This window comes from Protopterus annectens, chromosome 2.part0 (genome assembly GCF_019279795.1).
Source record: "Protopterus annectens isolate FY-2018-M chromosome 2.part0, PAN1.0, whole genome shotgun sequence".
Taxonomy (NCBI): Eukaryota; Metazoa; Chordata; order Ceratodontiformes; family Protopteridae; genus Protopterus; species Protopterus annectens.
In genome coordinates this window covers 432,246,280-432,265,165 of record NC_056728.1, presented here as the reverse complement: position 1 = coordinate 432,265,165, position 18,886 = coordinate 432,246,280, and the positions used below count along the sequence as shown (strand labels likewise).

Sequence of the window (18,886 nt, the reverse complement as noted above, 5' to 3'; positions counted from 1 at the left end):
TTCAATTTGGTTATAAAAATATAGTTCTTATTAAATGGCAAAGTACTTAAACATATGAGGAAACTTGCATGACTAAATGGTGATGCTTGATCTCACACCCTGGAAAAGTAATATGCATAAGTTACTATATTCTACTAGTGAGCAATTCAGATAAAAGTAAATTCAAAAAGCAAGCCAGTTTAATATTTATTGAAGTATAAAACAACTAATTCTTAAACAGCAACTATACAATGTACTGTTACAATATACGGCTTACAAGTTAATCTGTACACAGAAAATGCAAATAAGGAAGAAAGCATAATCACTTCACTAAGGACAATATTTTAGTCAGAATCACCTTTAATGTATTTTTCTACCAAGTAAATGCTTACCTACATATGAATGGGGGTTTTGGATCTTCTCATCTCTTGGCAAATGCTTATGCAAGAGCCGCAGACTACTCTATATTCTAGTAAAACAAAGAGAAATCTAGACTTCTGGTACCCGAGACTGCTCTTGAGCAGCTGTGTTATCACCTCTTAAATTCATAAGCACTTAGTAATATAAAATGACTTCCTAGAAAGAACTGAAAGGATCAGAATGCCTCAACAAAGGCGGTAACCGCTTTGGATCTATACCAACCCGCTCAGGATGGCATTTTCTAAGAATGGAAAGAAAGAATACAGAAGAACAGTACTCATTTTAGCTGTATTAGCATAATGGACTTTGCATTTATACTTTTTCTCTCTCTTCAAATATTTCATGGTGAAATGAACCATATAGCATATATAAACACTTGCCAAAGAGAAGGCCCAGTCGAAAGACTGAACTTCATGTACACTAAAATAAAACCACTTACCAGCACAGATTAAAGTCAAATACAAAAAAAAGAGCAAAACAAATAAAACAAAGCCATTCAAATTACAAAATGCGTTACACTTAGTCTAATATTCCTACATTACCTCTTTCAGCAACTTTCTGTTTTGTATCTTCTATTCTTTGAAGTTCTCTTTGTCTGGCCTCCTGTTTGTACTTTTCTTCTTTTTCTGCATCATACTGAATACCTGTGAGAAAAGGAAGGCAGCTGTTAAGGCAACGTTAAGTATTCAAATAAAATAAATATCAACCTAACACCACTTCAGACGGATACATTTTGAAAGCTGCCTTCTATAGTCCAAGCCCAACTTTCTACTGATTACACTACAGAAAACCCAATACTAGCAGTATATGAAGACAAAAGTATAGTAGAGGTCTGAATAGATCGCTGTTGTAGGACTAAACTATATGAGATGCCCTGCCCAAGATCAGGTCAGATAACCGGCTTTCAAAGCTTTAGGGCACCTTCCACGAGCCCTAGTTACTAACTAGACAGATCGAGGAGAGTAGTATAAAAATCAGTGGTTTAGAGTGCTAAAACTTCAGAGTTTTCTTGCCTCAGAAGAGGGATGCTAAAGCCCTGTCAGATAGGAAATCAATAACAAATTCCACACATGGTCTCTTCCCATATATCCTTAGTTGCCACAACAGAAGCCTTTTTAACCAATACTCTCAAGTACCTCAGCTAATGATGTCCCCATAAATGTGGGTATTGCTGAACCAAGTAATGAGTAAGTGCATCATTTAAGTCTACAGCCTTTATTTTATTTTCATTAATTTTATATCCTGAACAGACTTTAGACATTCTCAAAATGTTCTATAATACAAATGCCCTTTTTTTGGATACAGCAAGTATTTAGTAAACAGAAAAGCATGTTTCATCTCAAAGGCAAAATGGAAGTGTTTCCACAAGGTACTTATCTGCCCAGCCTTAGTGAAGTACTAACTGAACAATGATCACTCGAAGCCCGCAGGGAAGGGCACACTTCAACAGCTAAAACGTTCGGAAGTTTAGGCACCCTACACATTGATTTTATACCGCTCTTCTCAAACTGCAAAATGGATAGGGTGCATGGAAGGTGCCCTAAAGCTTTGGGAGCCAGCCCAGTCCTAGGCAGGACATCCCATATACCTTAGGCTACCACAACAGTGGTGCAATGATGAACACCAGATGTTAAAAGCAGGACCACATTCAGTTGTTTAAATGATACATGCATATATCATTTCTACTGCTGTCACAGCAACAATGGACAATCAGTGCAACTTTAACTTCTTTGTACATTCACCTGCTTCAACTACATATCTAGAATATTCAACAACCCCATTTATAATGTTAAAACAAATTTACTTTTAATACTAAAACAAAGTAGCATCTAGTAATATTTAAACAGAAGAGTCCACAAATAAAGGAGTTACAAAAGAGCTACTAAGAAGTAGATGCGGTTTTATGCAGATTATCTTTGCAATGAAGAACTGCACATCTTAAGATACTCACTTACAAATAATTTAAAATTTTCTGAAAGATTCAAGGCCTGTATAGTTTAAAGACCGATTTACAGCAGGACATTAAATCACCTTTTTCCCCCCATTTCCTCATGGAATAATGCATGTCATGGTTTTAAAGCTCTGTAATAGTTTAAGGCAAAAAATACAGTCTCCAAGGGACCTGATAACATCCCAGGCTGCATCCTACATGAACTCAGGCATGTACAAGCAGCACCATTAGGCACCCTATTCAACCAAAGCCTGAGTACTGGCTTTGTCCCAGCTGAGTGAAGGACAGCCACCGTCATCCCTTTACACAAAGGTGGAGTTGTCCACCAATCCAGGAAATTATAGACCCATCAGCCTAACCTGCATGGCCATGGAACAGATTATCATGGACCTCAATAACAGGGACACTGGCAAATCATGGACCTCAATAACAGGGACACTGGCAACCTCCAAACACCTGACCCCACACAGTTTGGCTTTGTCAAGGGTAGGTCATCTGTGAAATCTGGTTGACTTCTTTGAGACGGTCACCAAAGCCATGGACGAGGGAAAGACAGTGCACACTGCCTATCTTAACCTGGATAAAGCCTTCAACACTATTCCCCACTCGGGCATAACAGATAAACTTTCACAACTAGTCATCAATCCAGGTTACCAGAAGGGTAGCAAACTAGCTCACTGACAGAACCCATCTAATCAAAATAGGGGAAGTCACCTCAAACAGATCTGTAACGAGCGGCGTACCCCAGGGATCGGTCTTGGGGTCTCTGTTATCCGAGATATACTTCCCTGAGGTGCAGGCCAAAACTAGTGGGCTATGGCTGACCAAGTTTGCAGATGACTGCAAGCTGGGCATGGTCATCAATTCCCCAAGTGATGTGGACGTCCTCCAAGAGGTTCTGACCCAAACAAATGACTGGTGCCAGAAACATGGTCTCAAGCTGAATGCCAAAAAATGCATCATAATCCCCTTTGGGGAGACTGACGTCCCCACATATTATCACACTAATAACAATGTCCTAAGTACACAACCAGTAGTGAGGGATCAGGGTAGCTAGGTTGACAGCAACCTGACTTTTGACCACCATGTTGCTTTCCTTGTATGGAAAGCTTACTACATGGGCATGGCCCACCTCATAAGTAAGAGGATCTCACTCAGGGACAAAAAGGTCATAACATCCCTGTAGTCTTCCCTTATCAAACCAATTACGGAGTACATTGCCCTTTTTGGCATGTAACTCGCAAAGCACATGCAACAGCTGGAGAGACCACAGAGATTCCAAACCAGGAGAATCCAGGCCCTCAAACATCTACCTTACATAGATAAGTTAAAATTAGCCCTGTCCAGGTTAAAATTAGCCTTGTCCCTCTACTCAGTTTCATACAGACTCCTCAGAGGTGACCTCTGTCTGGCATACAAATCAGTCTCAGACCCTGCCTTGATGGGATATTCGCAAGTCAAGCTAAATTCAAGTAACCCATACGCGCAACCTCAATCTGGTCTGTGATATCTATAGGACTTGTTGGCGGGACAGATTTGTGTCCCAGAAACTCCTCCATCTGTGAAACAGACTCCGTCTCCACATCAAGTAGAGTACCTCATTATCCCTTTTTAAGAGCAAACTGGATAAGAAACAGAAAATACACCCCTGAGATTCCACCCGTGTCCCTGCTGGACAGGGGCTTTGGGTGCGACTTGGCTAAACTCTTAGCTAGGCTTATAAGGGCCTCAGGGCCAATAGCCTAGTAACAAGGCCATGTCGGCCATGCTACACTGGGAAAGAAGCTGGTAATGTTGATAAGGATGAAGCTGCAGCTCATCCCGACCTACTGTTATACTAAGTACAGTAAACTCTCAGTTAACCGGCACCCATGGAGATTGGTAGATGCTGGATAATTGTAGTTTCTGGTTGCTTGAGAGTTACTATTAAAAACAGGTCCAACTAATACTGTACCCTACAATATTTGTTTGGTTTGACTTGTTCTCAGGTTGGGGACAGAGGGAATTTATTCCTATCTTCCTTTTAAAAACTCAAATGTAAGGTTATGTCTGTGGGGAGGAGGGGACAGAACATAGAACACATGAAAATTGTACTTTATTTCTTCGATTTTGTTTGCTGGTTGCTCGAGTGCTGGTTAACTGAGAGTTTACTGTACATAGCTTTTGTGCCCGGTATGAAGAGATCCGTACTCTTTAACCAATGGGACATTGTGGTCATTACATACCACAAATGACTAAGCACCAAAGACAAAGCCCTAAAGAACAACATCCAGCTCGTATTATCTTGCAAAAGTATTAAGTGAAGATTCACAGATTCTCATGTAGCAGCTGCAAAAGAATCAACTAAGGATGAATTTCTGAAGGCCTGACGGGCACTGCTCTAGCTAAATGTGCTCTACAACAGGCAATGATTAATTTTCCTAACAAAAGTTGAGGCAATCACACAACCAGTCCGCAAAGTTACTTAAACTTTAGATACCCTATCACAAACACGTTTAGTAAAGAAAGGCCCAGAAATGATCAAGCATTTTCTTTCTTTGGCACTAAAAACATGCTTGAATAAAAATCTTCTTCAACCTGGGAAGGAGGAACTGGTTCTAACACTCCCTGAGACAGCATTTGTTGAAGAAGAGAGGGGAAGAAACAGTCTGATCTGGTGGATCATACCCTGCAAAGAAGGTATTTCTTCCCATTGCAATCTGTAATTGATAATCTTCAGAAGCAATTTGTCTGAAACCATCTATTGCGATTCAGACTTTTTTGGAAAGGGAAAATGGCTGCCTTTGTGTGTGTGTGTGTGTGTGTGTGTGTGTGTGTGTGTGTGTGTGTGTGTGTGTCAAGGTCCCTTAAATAGTCATTTTGACTTGTTGAACTGTCCTTGGATTTGGGGGGGGGGGGGGTCCTGAATTATTTTTGGAACCCCCTTTGCCATTTATTCTCAAATATCTGTTTGCCTGCATTTTGTTGCGATTGTTATGTTTTTTGCCAAAATTGAATGAAGAGTTAGAGAATCCAGTAGATTTGTCACACTTTTTGATCACCAAAAGGTAACTCACTATCCAAAGGAAAATTTAGTCTCATTTTCACATCATCTGGGAGGTTCTGAGAATGTAACCAGGCAAACAACCTCAAAACAATACCAGTGACCACAACCCTAGAAGATGCATCAACAGAGTCATACACCCACTGTAAACTAACTAATGGCTTGTGCAATGGAAAAATATTTAAAGTAGATTTTTCCTCAGAAGAAACTGCAGACAAAACATTCCTCATACTTTCACAATTAGTCTGAATAAACTAACACAGAAGCCTGACGATTCAAAATCCTGAAAATCAAGGTTGCAGAAGCATACACCTCTCCCCCCCCCCCCCCCACACACATTTATCAATAATCTTCCCATCCATGTCAGACAAGAGTTGAAATGGAATTAACAAAATGTTTAGCAGCAGTAGAATTAACTCTGACTAGAGCTGCTAGATCAGGCTTGGGATGAGTGTATAAAAACTTAAAAAGATTGATGATTTTTATACATTGTTTGCATTGTTTAGGGACAACAGGCTGACTATCAGGAAATGTCCACGGAATAACACACACATCCTCCACAGCTGACAGAACTGGAGGAATGGGAGAAGGTTCTGGAAATTCCTTCTTTAACAGCTCATAGTATTTTCTGAGGGACTGAGAAACGGAAAAAACTGGCAACATTTTGGAAATTGTCTAAGAGAAAGAGAAACACCCTCAGGGAGTGTCAGAAACTGAACTCTCCTCGGAGTCCGAATCAGAAAACTGAAGAAAACCCTGCATCTATCCCTTAATCTTCCTATACAGATTCAGAATCTTGAAACTCCTCTGGAAAAGAGGTGTCCTTCTTTCTTTTACCAGAAACCACCTTATAAGAAGGGTCAATGGCCTGAATTAAACCCCGAGCCAGATCCTGTAAACCACTCGAGGATAAGGACAGTTCAGTTTTTTTTTTTTTTGTTTATATAAGAAATACGGGGCCAACAATGTTATTAATGGCAGCAGCAGCTTCCCTTGGGATGGGCAGCATAACATTCTGACTAAACAGGGAAGTTGCAGAGCACATGTCTAACTCTCTGTCCACAGTGTCTATAAGTGCTACACCACAGGGATCCAGAGTAAGAGTAGTTGCCTGAGGAACTAGCCATAACCACAGCAGAGTCACCCACCCATAGAGGAGGCAAACTGCTAGCCTGCTGTGGTGGCAAAGGCTGTCTGCTAAACTTTTTTTGTGGTAGAAAGGAGGACCAGCTGTGGAGCCAGTAGTTTGTTACATGGTCAAGCCAAAAAGTGCCTCTTTCCTGCAGGAAACAAGTAGCAAAAGCTGGTAGCATTTTAAATTCACTTTCTCCCACAAACACAGAGTAAAAAGCACTTTAAAAACATTTTGCCAGCCCCCCAAAAGTAAAATAAACAATTTATACACAGAAAAAAATTGTTTTCAATTACTTTAAATAATTTTAAAACTGTCAGGAAAAAAGCAATCTCATTTAAAGTGCAATTAAGTCACATGACAGTCCATTAGATGGTGTAGTGCTAGCTTAAAAATAACTTTCCTAAATAGGAATGTATAATAAAAGAACAATTTCAATAAAGTGGAAGGATTCCCCAAAGGAAACATTTCCCAGCAAAGGAACAGCACAAGTCAACCAAACCTTGACTGCATGCACAGCATCATACTCTTCAGCAGCAGGAAAACCTGCATTTTTAAGCAGCAAAGCATAAACTGACTGATGATTTGGGCACGGGAAGGTGTCTTGGTTTTGGAAGCTTTCTGCTGTTATATCCTTGGCAGGCTATAACCCATACAGTGAAGGCTACTGCAGCAGTGATTAGTATTATGAACATCCATTCTTGCCAGGGTCAGAAGGGAGTCACCACAATGATCTTTGGGAGTCCTTCTGAATTTTCAGAATTACCCTGGATATTAGCAGAAAGTGTGGAAAAACAAAGGAACATTCCAATCCAAGGAAAAGAAAAAGTATCTAACTTCCAGGCCTTTTTACATAGAATTCTAGAGCAGAAGTTTGCCAACTGATTGTTTAGAAAGGAGGCAAAAAGATCTATCTGAGCTGTTCCCCACTGATGGATCACATCTTGGAAGACCCCCTGATCCAGTTTCCATTCATTAGATTCTGTCCTGGTCCTGCTTAGCTTGTCTGCCATAAAACTTTGTTCTGATGGTATGGTAGATGCCTTTAGGTTGAGATTGTGCTGAAATGCTACACCCAAGGCTACCATGGTTAGTCTGCATGGAGGGTAAGATTTGAATCCCCCCTCATTTATGTACCATATCACTGAGGTGATGTCTGTAAAAACTTAGAGGTCCTATTGACCACAAATGATGGTGAGAGTAGAGTATTTATGAGAGCTAACGTCTCTTATGTTCAAGTGTTTTGGTCTGTCTTTCACGTTCTAAAAACCCTGCACTTTATACCCATTTACACTGCTCACCAAGTAAAGTCTGAGCCATCTGTTGCAACCAACTTATGCTGGAGTAGAAGGGTAGAATGTGAGATCTGGATTCTGACAGATGTGGCCTCTCCATCCCAATCTCCCTTTCACAGGGAGACCAATAGAGGGTTTAATTCAATCTTTTTTCGGCTCACTCCTGTTCAAACACTTGAACCAAAACACTTTTGCCTATATGACCAGACTGACTACAAGAAAAGGTCTACATCCTCGTATCTCAACCTAACCATGCTCCTGCTCTCTACTTCTCTAATTAATGAGATTGTGGAACGGGGTCTGAATGGAGAGATAAGTCAGCAAGCAAAGGAGAGCAGTATTGCTGAAACTGAATTCATCAAGTCTTGACGAGTACCTTCACGAGGAGGACCCTGTTTTTCTCAAAATCTCATCAATACGACATGGAAATACAAACTGTATTTTATATAACATACATCACGGACAGAAATAGGTTAAAAATAAAAAAGATAGCTGGGTGCACAAGACCCAGGATAAAAACGTGCCCAATCCTGGTAGGCGCACTGGTGCCCGGACTGGAAAAAAAACAGCATAGAATCCTCAAGACACAGAAACATTCCTACAATGGGACGAGGAAAGGTGCAGGGGGATCCACCCCCCCATCCCCGTTGCAGAATGAAATAGCAGTCCACAAAAATCACAAACTGATGAGCCAAATAAGAGCCATAAAGATGAGAGTGGACTACTGAGGATAAGAAAGAAATTATGTATTGTTACTGTTATGCAAGAAGCCCAGAATTACCAGAGGATATACAAAAGGATTAAGAGAGGAATTGGAGGAAAGAAAAATACTTTCACAAGAAAAACTGTCAGAAGCTTCAAATCTTCAAATAAAAATTTGTGTTCATTAATACAACAGATTCATTATATAGACCAAGAAACCCTGGGCTGTTTGGAAAAAGAAGCAACTGAGGAAGCACGAAAACAAAGAACAAAATCTAGAGACTTTTGAAAACTATAAAAAATAAATATGGACATGGGAAAGAGAGAGAGAGATGTGATATGGTGCAATATTTATGCAAAGGAGAAAGCTAAATTAAATCAACACAAAAAAGGCAGCCTCAAAGACATTCAAAGAGAAGTACGGGCAAAGGCAACCAGATTTGGAAAAATTCACAATAAAAAAGTAAGATCATAAAGAAGGAACATAGAACAAAAGATTTGTAAAGCAGAACTACAAAATGAAGTTATGGAATACTTGTGAAGTGAAGGATTTAGTGCAGAAAGTCAAACACAGGTTACATCACAGCATGATGACTCAACAAGTTCCCAAAGTAAGGAGAAACAGGAGGAGCAGGAGACATCTGAAGAAATATAGACATGGGAAAGAAAAAGAGATTTAATATAGTGCAATATTTATGCAAAGAAGAAAGCAAAACTAATCAATACAAAAAGACTGCACTAAAGAAATTTGAAGAGAAATACAGGTAAAGGTGTCCAGACATGGAAAACTTTACAATAAAAAAAAAAAAAAAGAAAACGGAGGAAAAGTAGAAAAGAGGATTAGTAATAGAGCAGGTAAAGAAATAGAAACTGAGATTATGGGATTACCTGTGAAGTGAAGAATTTAGTGTAGAAAATATAACTTAACATCACAGCAGGATTGAGCAATGGATTCCCAAATTAAGGAGAAACCAGTGGAGCGGGAAAATCTGATAAGTTGCCATATGAAGATGCTTTGCAGCCTTTCATAGGAAACCAGTACAAATGTTCAGTTGACGTTGCACAGCAAGAGAAGGAAAAAGCAACTGTGGCAAGTCTGATGCAATCAATGTTGTAGAGTGATAGGCCAGTGAGCTCCCGTATGAAAGAGCAGATGATACAGGATGAAACCGAACAGAATGTGACACAGGAAGATGTTCTACAACTTTCTACAGAATGCCTGTAGGAAATGGAGAAAGAATGTGTTCTCGGTTTAGAAGAAAATGATCTAAGAGAAGAGTTGCTCGATTTATTAAAAATGGACAGACATATTAACATCAATAAAAGAAAGTCTACAAAAGGTCAATAAAACCCAAAAAGTTAGATGTTTGATAAAGCAAATGAACACAGTAATTAGGACTGTCCATAGAGATTCATGTGATATAACAGAAGTAAATAAGATATATTACTGTGCAGCTAAATTAATATAGCAATAACTGACAGCTGGGTGTAGGTAATGCTGGATTTACCTACAATTGGTGTGGTTTGGTCAAGACGGCAAAACCCAAGTGACCAAACAAAGCCAACCGTGGGTAAATTACCCACACCCAGCCATTATTGCTATTACACAACGACATTATTTAAGAAAAAAAGTTACTCACTTTTCTTAAATAATGTCCTTGTGTAACAGCATTGGGCTGTTCTGTGTTTTTCCCAGGTATCCTGGGCTTTCTTGATGTACTGCACATGTGTATTGGACTTGCGTTCCCATGCTTATGCAGTACATCAGTGCTGTGTAAAAGAAGCAATGGAGAAAGGAAGATCTCTTCTGCCTTTTTTTTTCTGTTTGTAATTACAAAAAAAAAAAATGAAATCAGGAGACTTCAAATGTATGGAAGAGATGGGACAGAGAAAAATACAAGGATATTCAGGTATGTTTCTTTAGTTTTGAATAACGTACCCAATTACCCTTGCATTATCTGTCTCATTCTCTTGATGTTGCCAGTTTCTGCAAGTTTTTTTTTTAATTAAAGAAAAGTAGAATTTAAGTAACATACACCGTAAAACTCCACTGCCAATTATGAGTAGACAGGTGATCCACTGTGGCGGACCCTAACTGGGAAGAAGAAGAAAGAAAGAACGAAGAAGAAGGAAAGAAGAAGAAAGAAAGAACGAAGAAGAAGGAAAGAAGAAGAAAAGGAGAAAGGAGAAGAAGAATTTCAGTAACGTATAGCACAGTAATAGAAGAAAGTCCAAGTGACTAGACATCTTTCTGCTGGTACATGCTTGAATTACAACGAGCGTGCTGGTTGGGCTGATCAATTAGCATGCTCATTTTTGAATGCTAATGGCCAGTTATTGTAAAATAACAGATAAAGTCTTATCACAACAACACGGGGTAGTAAGGGAAAGGAAAGGGAGAAATCTAATGTAACCATGGAAGTATCGAATAGAGCAAACTATAAAGCAATATTAAGACAAGAAGTGTCACTGTTAGAAGAGTATAGAACAGGGAACAGATCAACAAAAATACTAAGAAAGAAACATGATAAAAGCAATGCGCAGTATCAGAACAGATCAGGACCTATAGTGCACCATCACAAATAAACTAAAAATACCAGCACAGGCAGAAAAACTTAAGTAATTTACAGATGACCCAAAAAGTTCTATACAGAATTGGGAAACAAGGCAAAATGAATTGAAACAACCAAAAAAAGAAAAAAGATGCATTTTGGAGAAATATCTATGAAGATCCTGTAGGACATAGAATATCTATGAAGATCCTACAGGACAAAGATGCTACATAGATACAAGGGTATACGAAAGCATAAGAAGTTCAAGTGTACAGGATAGGAAATGGAATGAAGTAACGGCCAAAGAGAGTGAATAAGAAGTTATGTACCTACCATAACGTTCCATGTTAGTTGTCTTCGCTCGCCTTCTTTCTTGCTTGATGGGTTCGGAGCCGATCCCTCGGCTCCGACTCGGCACTTGCTAAGCTCGAGAGTCACTTTTACCAGCTCGAGGCAGCCCCATATCCCATGATGCAAGGCGGTAAGTACCCAGATCTCGTTTGATGACAAAGGGCAATAGCACCAAGCATAAAATACTTCCCAAAAGGAAGAAAGAAAACTTACAGATGGAAGGAGGACCAGGTTTGAATGGTCTTCAGCATAACAGTTTCTTATAACAAGGTCTGTCCAGGCCAGGGGGAAGGAGGGAGGGTCGAAGAAAGAAGGAGAGAAGACAACTAACATGGAACGTTATGGTAGGTACATAACTTCTTAATGTTAAGTTGTCAATCTCGCCTTCATTCTTGCTTGATGGGCCCGCGTCCCTAGCACCTCTATCCTGGGTGGCTCAATGGAACAAACTCTTGAGGACTGTAGAGCCAAAACTGGCTCTGTCCCTGGAGGCCAAGTCCAATTTGTAATGGGAAACAAAAGTGTGAGGAGTGGCCCAAGTGGCGCTGCACAAATAGTGTCTAAAGGAAGTCTAGCTTGAAAGGCTGTAGAAGTAGCTAAGCTCCTAGTTGAATGTGCTTTAGGTTTTGAGCACAGCTGTTTTCCCCTGAGCAAATAAATTTCAGAGATGACTGAAGAAAGCCATCTAGACAAAGTCACTTTAGAAACAGGAAGGCCTTTTTATTATCCGCATAGGAAACAAAAAGTTGATCAGATTTTCTAAATTTTTTTGTTCTGTCCAAATAATATCTAAGTTGACGGTGGACATCAAGATAATGTAGCTTTTGTTCAGCTCTATCTGAATAGTTGGGAAAAATACAGGAGATCAATGGATTGATTCAAATTGTTCTTTGAAGCGACCTTAGGCAAAAGGTTGGGTTAGTTCTCAAAGATACTCTGTCTTTGTGAAAAACCAAATAGGGGGGTCGAACCGAAAGAGCATGAAGTTCAGACACCCTCCTGGCGATGTAATAGCCACTAGGAATAAAGTTTTCAAAGAAAGATATTTCAGGGAACAACAAACAGCTGGCTCGAAGGGGGTAAGAATTAAGGATGTCAGCACTAAATTTAGATCCCACTGAGGAGGAGGATTCCTGATTGGAGGCTTTAGTAGGAAAATTCCTTTCAAGAAGGCCCTGCAGAGCCTATGGGACATAATATTATGATCTGCTATCCCGACATGAAAATTAGAAATAGCAGCCAATTGAACTCTGACTGTGGAAGAAGAGGAGCCTGCATGAAAAATCTCTGCTAAGAAGTCCAGGACTGCCTGAACAGGGGCAGTAAAAGGATCAATATTCTTGGTCTTAGCCCAATAAGAGAAACATTTCCATTTGCTTGTATAAATCCTCCTGGTAGAGGATTTTAGCGAAGCTACTATGATGTCTCTAACTGGGTTAGAGATCAAAGGAAGCCTGGCTAAGGAAGGAAGTGGAGCAACCATGCTGTGAGGTTGAGAGAAGGGATTGACCGGTGCAGCTGACCCGATTGGTGAATCAGAAGATCTGGCACTGGGTCCAGATGCCACGGCTGCACCAAAAGGTGATGATGGAGGAACGGAAACCAAACTTGTCGAGGCCAGTAAGGGGCAATGAGAATCAATTTGGCTCTCAAAGCGGTAGCTTTCTGTCTAACCTGAGGGATCAGAGCAGATGGAGGGAAGGCAAAAAGTAGTCCCTGGGGGCAATCCTGGGTCAGAGCGTCTCTGGGGATGGCCTGATGGAGGAAGAGGCAGAAGAAGTCTGGACATTTGCTGTTTTGGGGAGTAGCAAAAGATCGCAGCATGGGCGACCCCATTCCAGAAAAATTTCTTCCGCTATAGATTGCTTGAGAGACCACTCGTGAGGCATGAGAATAGCTCTGCTCAATCTGTCCGCTACAATGTTGGTTTTCCCAGGGATATGCGTTGCTACCAGAAACCGATGAGAGGAGATCGCCCATTGCCATAGTCTGAGCGCTTCTTGACACAAGGGGTAAGACTTGGTTCCGCCCTGTTTGTTGATATACCAAACTACAGACATGTTGTCTGTGTGGACTGCAATTGTCCCTACGGGAAGAAAGTCGTTGAGGGCTTGCAACGTTAAAAGCACTGCTCTCATCTCCAGGACATTTATGTGCAGATGGTACTCGAACAGCTGCCACGTCCCATGAACCATCCTGCCCTGATAATGACCCCCCCACCCGATCAGGGAGGCATCCGTGGTGACAGTGGCTATCGGGGATGGGGGTACAAAGTACCTGCCTTGGTGAACCTGAGGAGATGTGATCCACCAAGCAAGATGCTCTTTGCATGTCTGTGTCACCAGAATCTGGTGACGCATTGGAAGTTGTTGGTATGACCATTGTGTGAACAGCATCCACTGAAGAAGGCACATGTAGAATCGAGCCAGGGGAAGAAGAGTAATGGCCGCAGCCATGAGACCTAATACCTTTAGAACCATTCTGGCCTGTACTTTCTTGCTGGCCAGAATGATTCTGACATGACTCTGAATGTCTGAAACTCTTTGATCTGTAAGGGTAGCTGACATCCGAACAGTGTTTAAGTTTGCGCCTATGAAGGTAATAGACTGGCAAGGCGATAAGGATGACTTTTCGAAGTTGATCGAGATGCCCAAATGAGAACAAAGGTTTATTGTGTAATCCCTGGCTTGTGTAAGCTGATGCCTGGTGGTGGCTGACAGGAGCCAGTCGTCGAGATACGGAAACACCTGGAATCCTTGACGTCTCAGGTGAGCCGTGACCACTGCCATGCATTTGGTGAACACTCTGGGGCTGTAGTGAGACCAAAGGGCAGGGCTCTGAACTGGAAATGACTGGACCCCAGCCGAAAGCGGAGAAATCTCCTGGAGCGTCTGTGAATTTTGATGTGATAGTACGCATCCTGAAGATCTATTGAGCACATCCAGTTGTCCTTCTGTAAGAAGGGCAGAATTGACTGAAGAGTGACCATTCGGAATCTTGTCTTCTTGACAGACTTGTTGAGTCTGCTGAGATCCAATATTGGTCTCCAGTCTCCCGTCTTTTTGGGGACCAAAAAGAACCTTGAGTAGATTCCCGGCTCTGAATGGTCTGTTGTAACTGGCTGAATGGCTCTTTTTTGCAGTAGTTTTGAGACTTCTAACTCTGCAATTTCCCTTAGACCGGGTGGTACATCTGGAAGGGAATTTGAGGGGAAGGGACTTTCCTCGAAAGGAATTATGTAACCCTTGGATATGATCGACTGTACCCATCTGTCTTGTGTGAGGGAATGCCAGGCTTCTGGGTACAGTGATAATCTTCCGCCGACTGCCTCCAAGGAGGGACAGCCGGGCAACATCTCAGGGATGCTGAAAGGGCTTGTCAGAGAGAGGCTCTCTGTTTCCCTGGTTTTGGACCCCTCTGCCTCTAGAGCGGCGTCTGTTGTTGTTACCCCTCTGCCTCTAGGGGTAAACTGACCACGTGAATCCGGGCGTGACTCCTTGGGATTTACGGAACCACATTTTCCCACCTTTCTGTCCTTTGGGATAAGGTCTAGAAGGGTGGAAAACGGACTCCTACAGCAGAAAGAGTCTTGCCGTCCTGTTCGCACCTGGTCAAAGTTTCCTTCACCTGAGGGCCAAACAAAGCTGACCCATCAAAGGGAGAATTTGTGAAGGACGCCTTAAAGGGATCCGCAAAATCACATAGCCGCATCCAGGCTTGGCGTCTAAGAGCCACACCTGTACCTGCGGCTCTACTCGCTCCATCAGCAGCATAAGATATTAGCCGCATGGAGGAGTTTGCAATGGAATTAAGGGTTCCTAGCTGCGAAGCAATTTTTTCTTGAGCCCCTGCAGCTGTAGGATCCTGTACTACTTCACCCAGCTCCTTAAGGATATCCCTCTTGAGTCCGGTGAAGTGACATAGGTAATTCAGCGAACGCATAGCAAAGGTCGCTGAGGAAAACATCTGCTTACCGTACCTATCCATGGTCCTAGAGTCCTTATTAGGAGGATGGACGGCACGAAGGATCTGCAAGTTCCTTCTTGGTGGCCGCAGCCACCACCATGGCATCAGCGGGACACCCTTAGTGAGGAATTGCTTGTCACAGGGCAGTGATAAATTTTGAAGGCCTCCTAGGGACTGGCTCTACAGAGTCAGGAGCTGCCCACGCCTTCGTGCAATAACCTGCATAAGGGGTCGAAGGCGGAGACACCCAGGAGGTGGAGGGCCGAGATCCAAACGCCTCTAGGTATACTGACTCATCCTCAGAGGGATTGTTGGTGGGCCAGTTTCCCTCTGTTTAAGGAGTTCTAGGATGTCTGAGAAGGAGACATCCTCAGAGGGGATCTAGGGGATCCCTCTGACTCATCAAAGTCAGTATCCGAAGTGACAGACTCGGGAGTCTACATGTTTCCTCTTACAAGTCCTCTTCCTAGGAGGATCTCCCGAAACATCAGGAGAATCCTCGGAAGAGGGGAAATTCCCAATGGGGAAACCTGAGGCGGAGGATCTCTGGGTCCTGTAGCAAGAGAAGTGGCAGAGATGTCAACAGGTACTATAGAGGGAGGAGCTACGGGAACAGACTGCTGACTGATACCAGTGGCCAGCACACTCTTCATCACCTCGAATGCTCCCTCCCAGGCAGGTCCGAGAGAACCCGTTCCAAGAACTAGGAACTCCAGGGACCACCGAAGGGAAGTCTCCGAGGCAGATGTCGGAGCCGAGCTCACCAAGGCCGAGGCTCCAAGGGGAAGAGCGGGTTTGGACAAGGGTCCGATGCCACTCACCCCTCAGAGGAGACCATGGAAGCCCGACCACGAATCCCTCTAAGGAAGGTCTCAAGAGGAGATAAGAGTAGAGGCTGAAGGAACAGAAGGGGTATCCGTCCTCCAGCCGTAGCAGTAACCATTCCGAAGACTCCAACTCCAAGCTCTGGGGTAGAGTTGAAGGAGGAACTGTAACGGGCTGTGGACCAACAGTCATCTGTTGAGACGGACTATGTAACATTTGGGCCAGTACCTGTGACTTAAGTAATCTGCTGACCACTCTCTCTAGGTCATGATCTGAAAGTCTGGATGACCTTGAAGATCGGCTCCGATGGCTCCGTTCGAAGGAGAGGTGAAGCCGGAGCCGGAAGTATCGGCTCCAAGGAAGGAGACCTCGACCTCTTCCTGGAATGAGCCACCGGAACCGATACTATAGATCCTGTCGGAGCCGAAGACTTATCGGAGCCGACAGGAAGCCTCGATGCATCGGCTCCAGCCGGAGCCGATACAGCCACAAAGTAACGGTGTCGGAGCCGATCGGAGCAGACACCGATGCCTGTGCCACATGGTGGTCGGAACCGATCGGAGCCGACACGAAGTGGTCGATGCAGGATCGGCACCGATAGTCATCGGTGCCGAAGGCTGTTAAGCCAGAATCGGCTCCAGCCGGGCCGATCTCGACTCGGAACGAAGTCGGGCCGAGGCCGCAGGCTTAGACACAGAAGCCTGGGCCTTGGAAGATTTGGCTGATTTTGATGGAGCCGACTTAGCCGGAGAGCCCTCCGGCAAGAAGGCCCCTAAGTATCAGCTTGTTACGTCTTTCCTGCAGGACTCTCTGGCTGAAGGAATGACAAATAGCACAGGAGTCCTGCAGGTGAAGAGGCCCCAGGCAATACAGGCAAGAAGTGTGACCGTCTGTCAGAGACATCTTCTGACAGCACGAGTCACACTTCTTAAAACCTGAGACCCTCTCCTTTGACATGGTGCTTCACAACACACACACACACACACCAGTCAAGAATTAAATTAAATAAAATACCAAAAAGGTATTACTATAAACACAAACACACACACCCTAACAGGGAGGGGATGGGATGGGTAAAGTTTGACTAAAAAAAATTAGAAGAGACAGGGATTTTCTGTCAGAAAATCTATATAATTAACTTAAAACTAAAAATAAAAGGGTTTTTAGCAAAAAGGGGCTTAAATATCCAAAAAAGTGAATCACTTACCAGGAGCTGGTAAAAGGAGGACCTCATAAGCGAAGCGGCAAACGAGATCTGGGTACTTACCGCCTTGCATCATGGGATATGGGGCTGCCTCGAGCTGGTAAAAGTGACTCTCGAGCTTAGCAAGTGCCGAGTCGGAGCCGAGGGATCGGCTCCGAACCCATCAAGCAAGAATGAAGGCGAGATTGACAACTTAACATACAAAGTTAAGAAAAGCTCCTAATTGGAAAACCCGATGCCCAGATGCAGTATCCAACTTCCGGCTAAAAGTATTAACATCTTTACATGAAAATTTAGCCATGAGTTAAAAACTATTTATAAGCGCACCCTGATCAGACACCAGCCTGATTAAATATAGGAAAAATACTCCTAAACAGCAAACCTGCAAGTTATCCTAAAAACTAAAATCACTTGCCTTCTGACGACAAAGAATTATACACTGAAATTGATGCCGACAGAGTTTATAGTCATTTAGAAGAAAACTCTATCACGGCAATATAACAAAAGGGTACTAAAAGAAAATCATATGGAACAAAGTATCATTTGCTGTTAAATAAAATCATACATGGAGAACTGTAAAAAGGGAAAGAATATAAGTGTGGCATGGACAAACTATAACAAAGCATATGACAGTATGTTTGGATGATGGGCTACTGCAGTCCGCAATCAACCCACCAGGAAGAAGTCGGCCAGCTGAATGCGGCAGGGCTCATGGTTGCCAGACACAGGAATCAAGAAATTTCAAAAATGGAAAAAAATAATTGACCAATAATGAGTATTTCGGCTTGCAAAGACTAGTTCTTTTATTAAGAAAAAAAAAACATAATTGCAGGAAATGACAAAGTGGAGAAAAGCCAGAGGATTACTGGGGTACTGTATCTTTATCCCAACCTCTTGATGGAGAAATGAACAAAAGCTGTTGCACTTGATATTACCTGAAGATGCAAGAAAATATCACCCCAAATAGCCTTACACATGGAGCAGTCTCCGAGCAACCTACTTTGCGGATGTGGCCACTTTACAGGACATCAGAAGACAGCAGAGAAGCCTGTTAAGACATAGGGCTTCCTTGGGATGTAGCTGGTAATGAAGTGACTTAACTGAATACCCACTGCCAGACTCTTAATCACCTCTACAAAGTAGGCTAGCTTGGTCTCCACGACGAGAACTGGTGGGAATTGTAGATTTCAAATCCTGTAGTAAATAGCCCCTGCAGCATTACACAAGGCATTGTTGGAGCCAGCTGGAGCCCAAGACAAATTTTTTTTTTTTTTTTACTTCCAATGCCCATTCAGCAACCCCTCAAATCATATGGTATATTTCATTAGCTAAAGCTCAATAAAAGCACACCATATGCATACAATAATTAAAAGCAAGTGACAAAATTGAAGAAACGTACTTCATAAACCTGTCCTAAACTCTGAATTAGTTATCCAGAGGATGAATGGCAGAAATCTACAGTGTGG

The 18,886-nt window shown here is 42.5% G+C and overlaps 1 protein-coding gene across 2 annotated transcripts in view; it reads right to left on the bottom strand.

The window, feature by feature from the left end:
• Window positions 1–18,886, bottom strand: part of VPS13A (vacuolar protein sorting 13 homolog A) — a 4,910,496-nt gene that overhangs the window by 4,650,691 nt on the left and 240,919 nt on the right. For both annotated transcript variants that reach the window (XM_044060868.1, XM_044060869.1), the window contains exon 5: window positions 942–1,043. In XM_044060868.1, coding sequence (XP_043916803.1) covers window positions 942–1,043 — 102 coding nt within the window. The remainder of the gene's footprint in view (window positions 1–941; window positions 1,044–18,886) is intronic.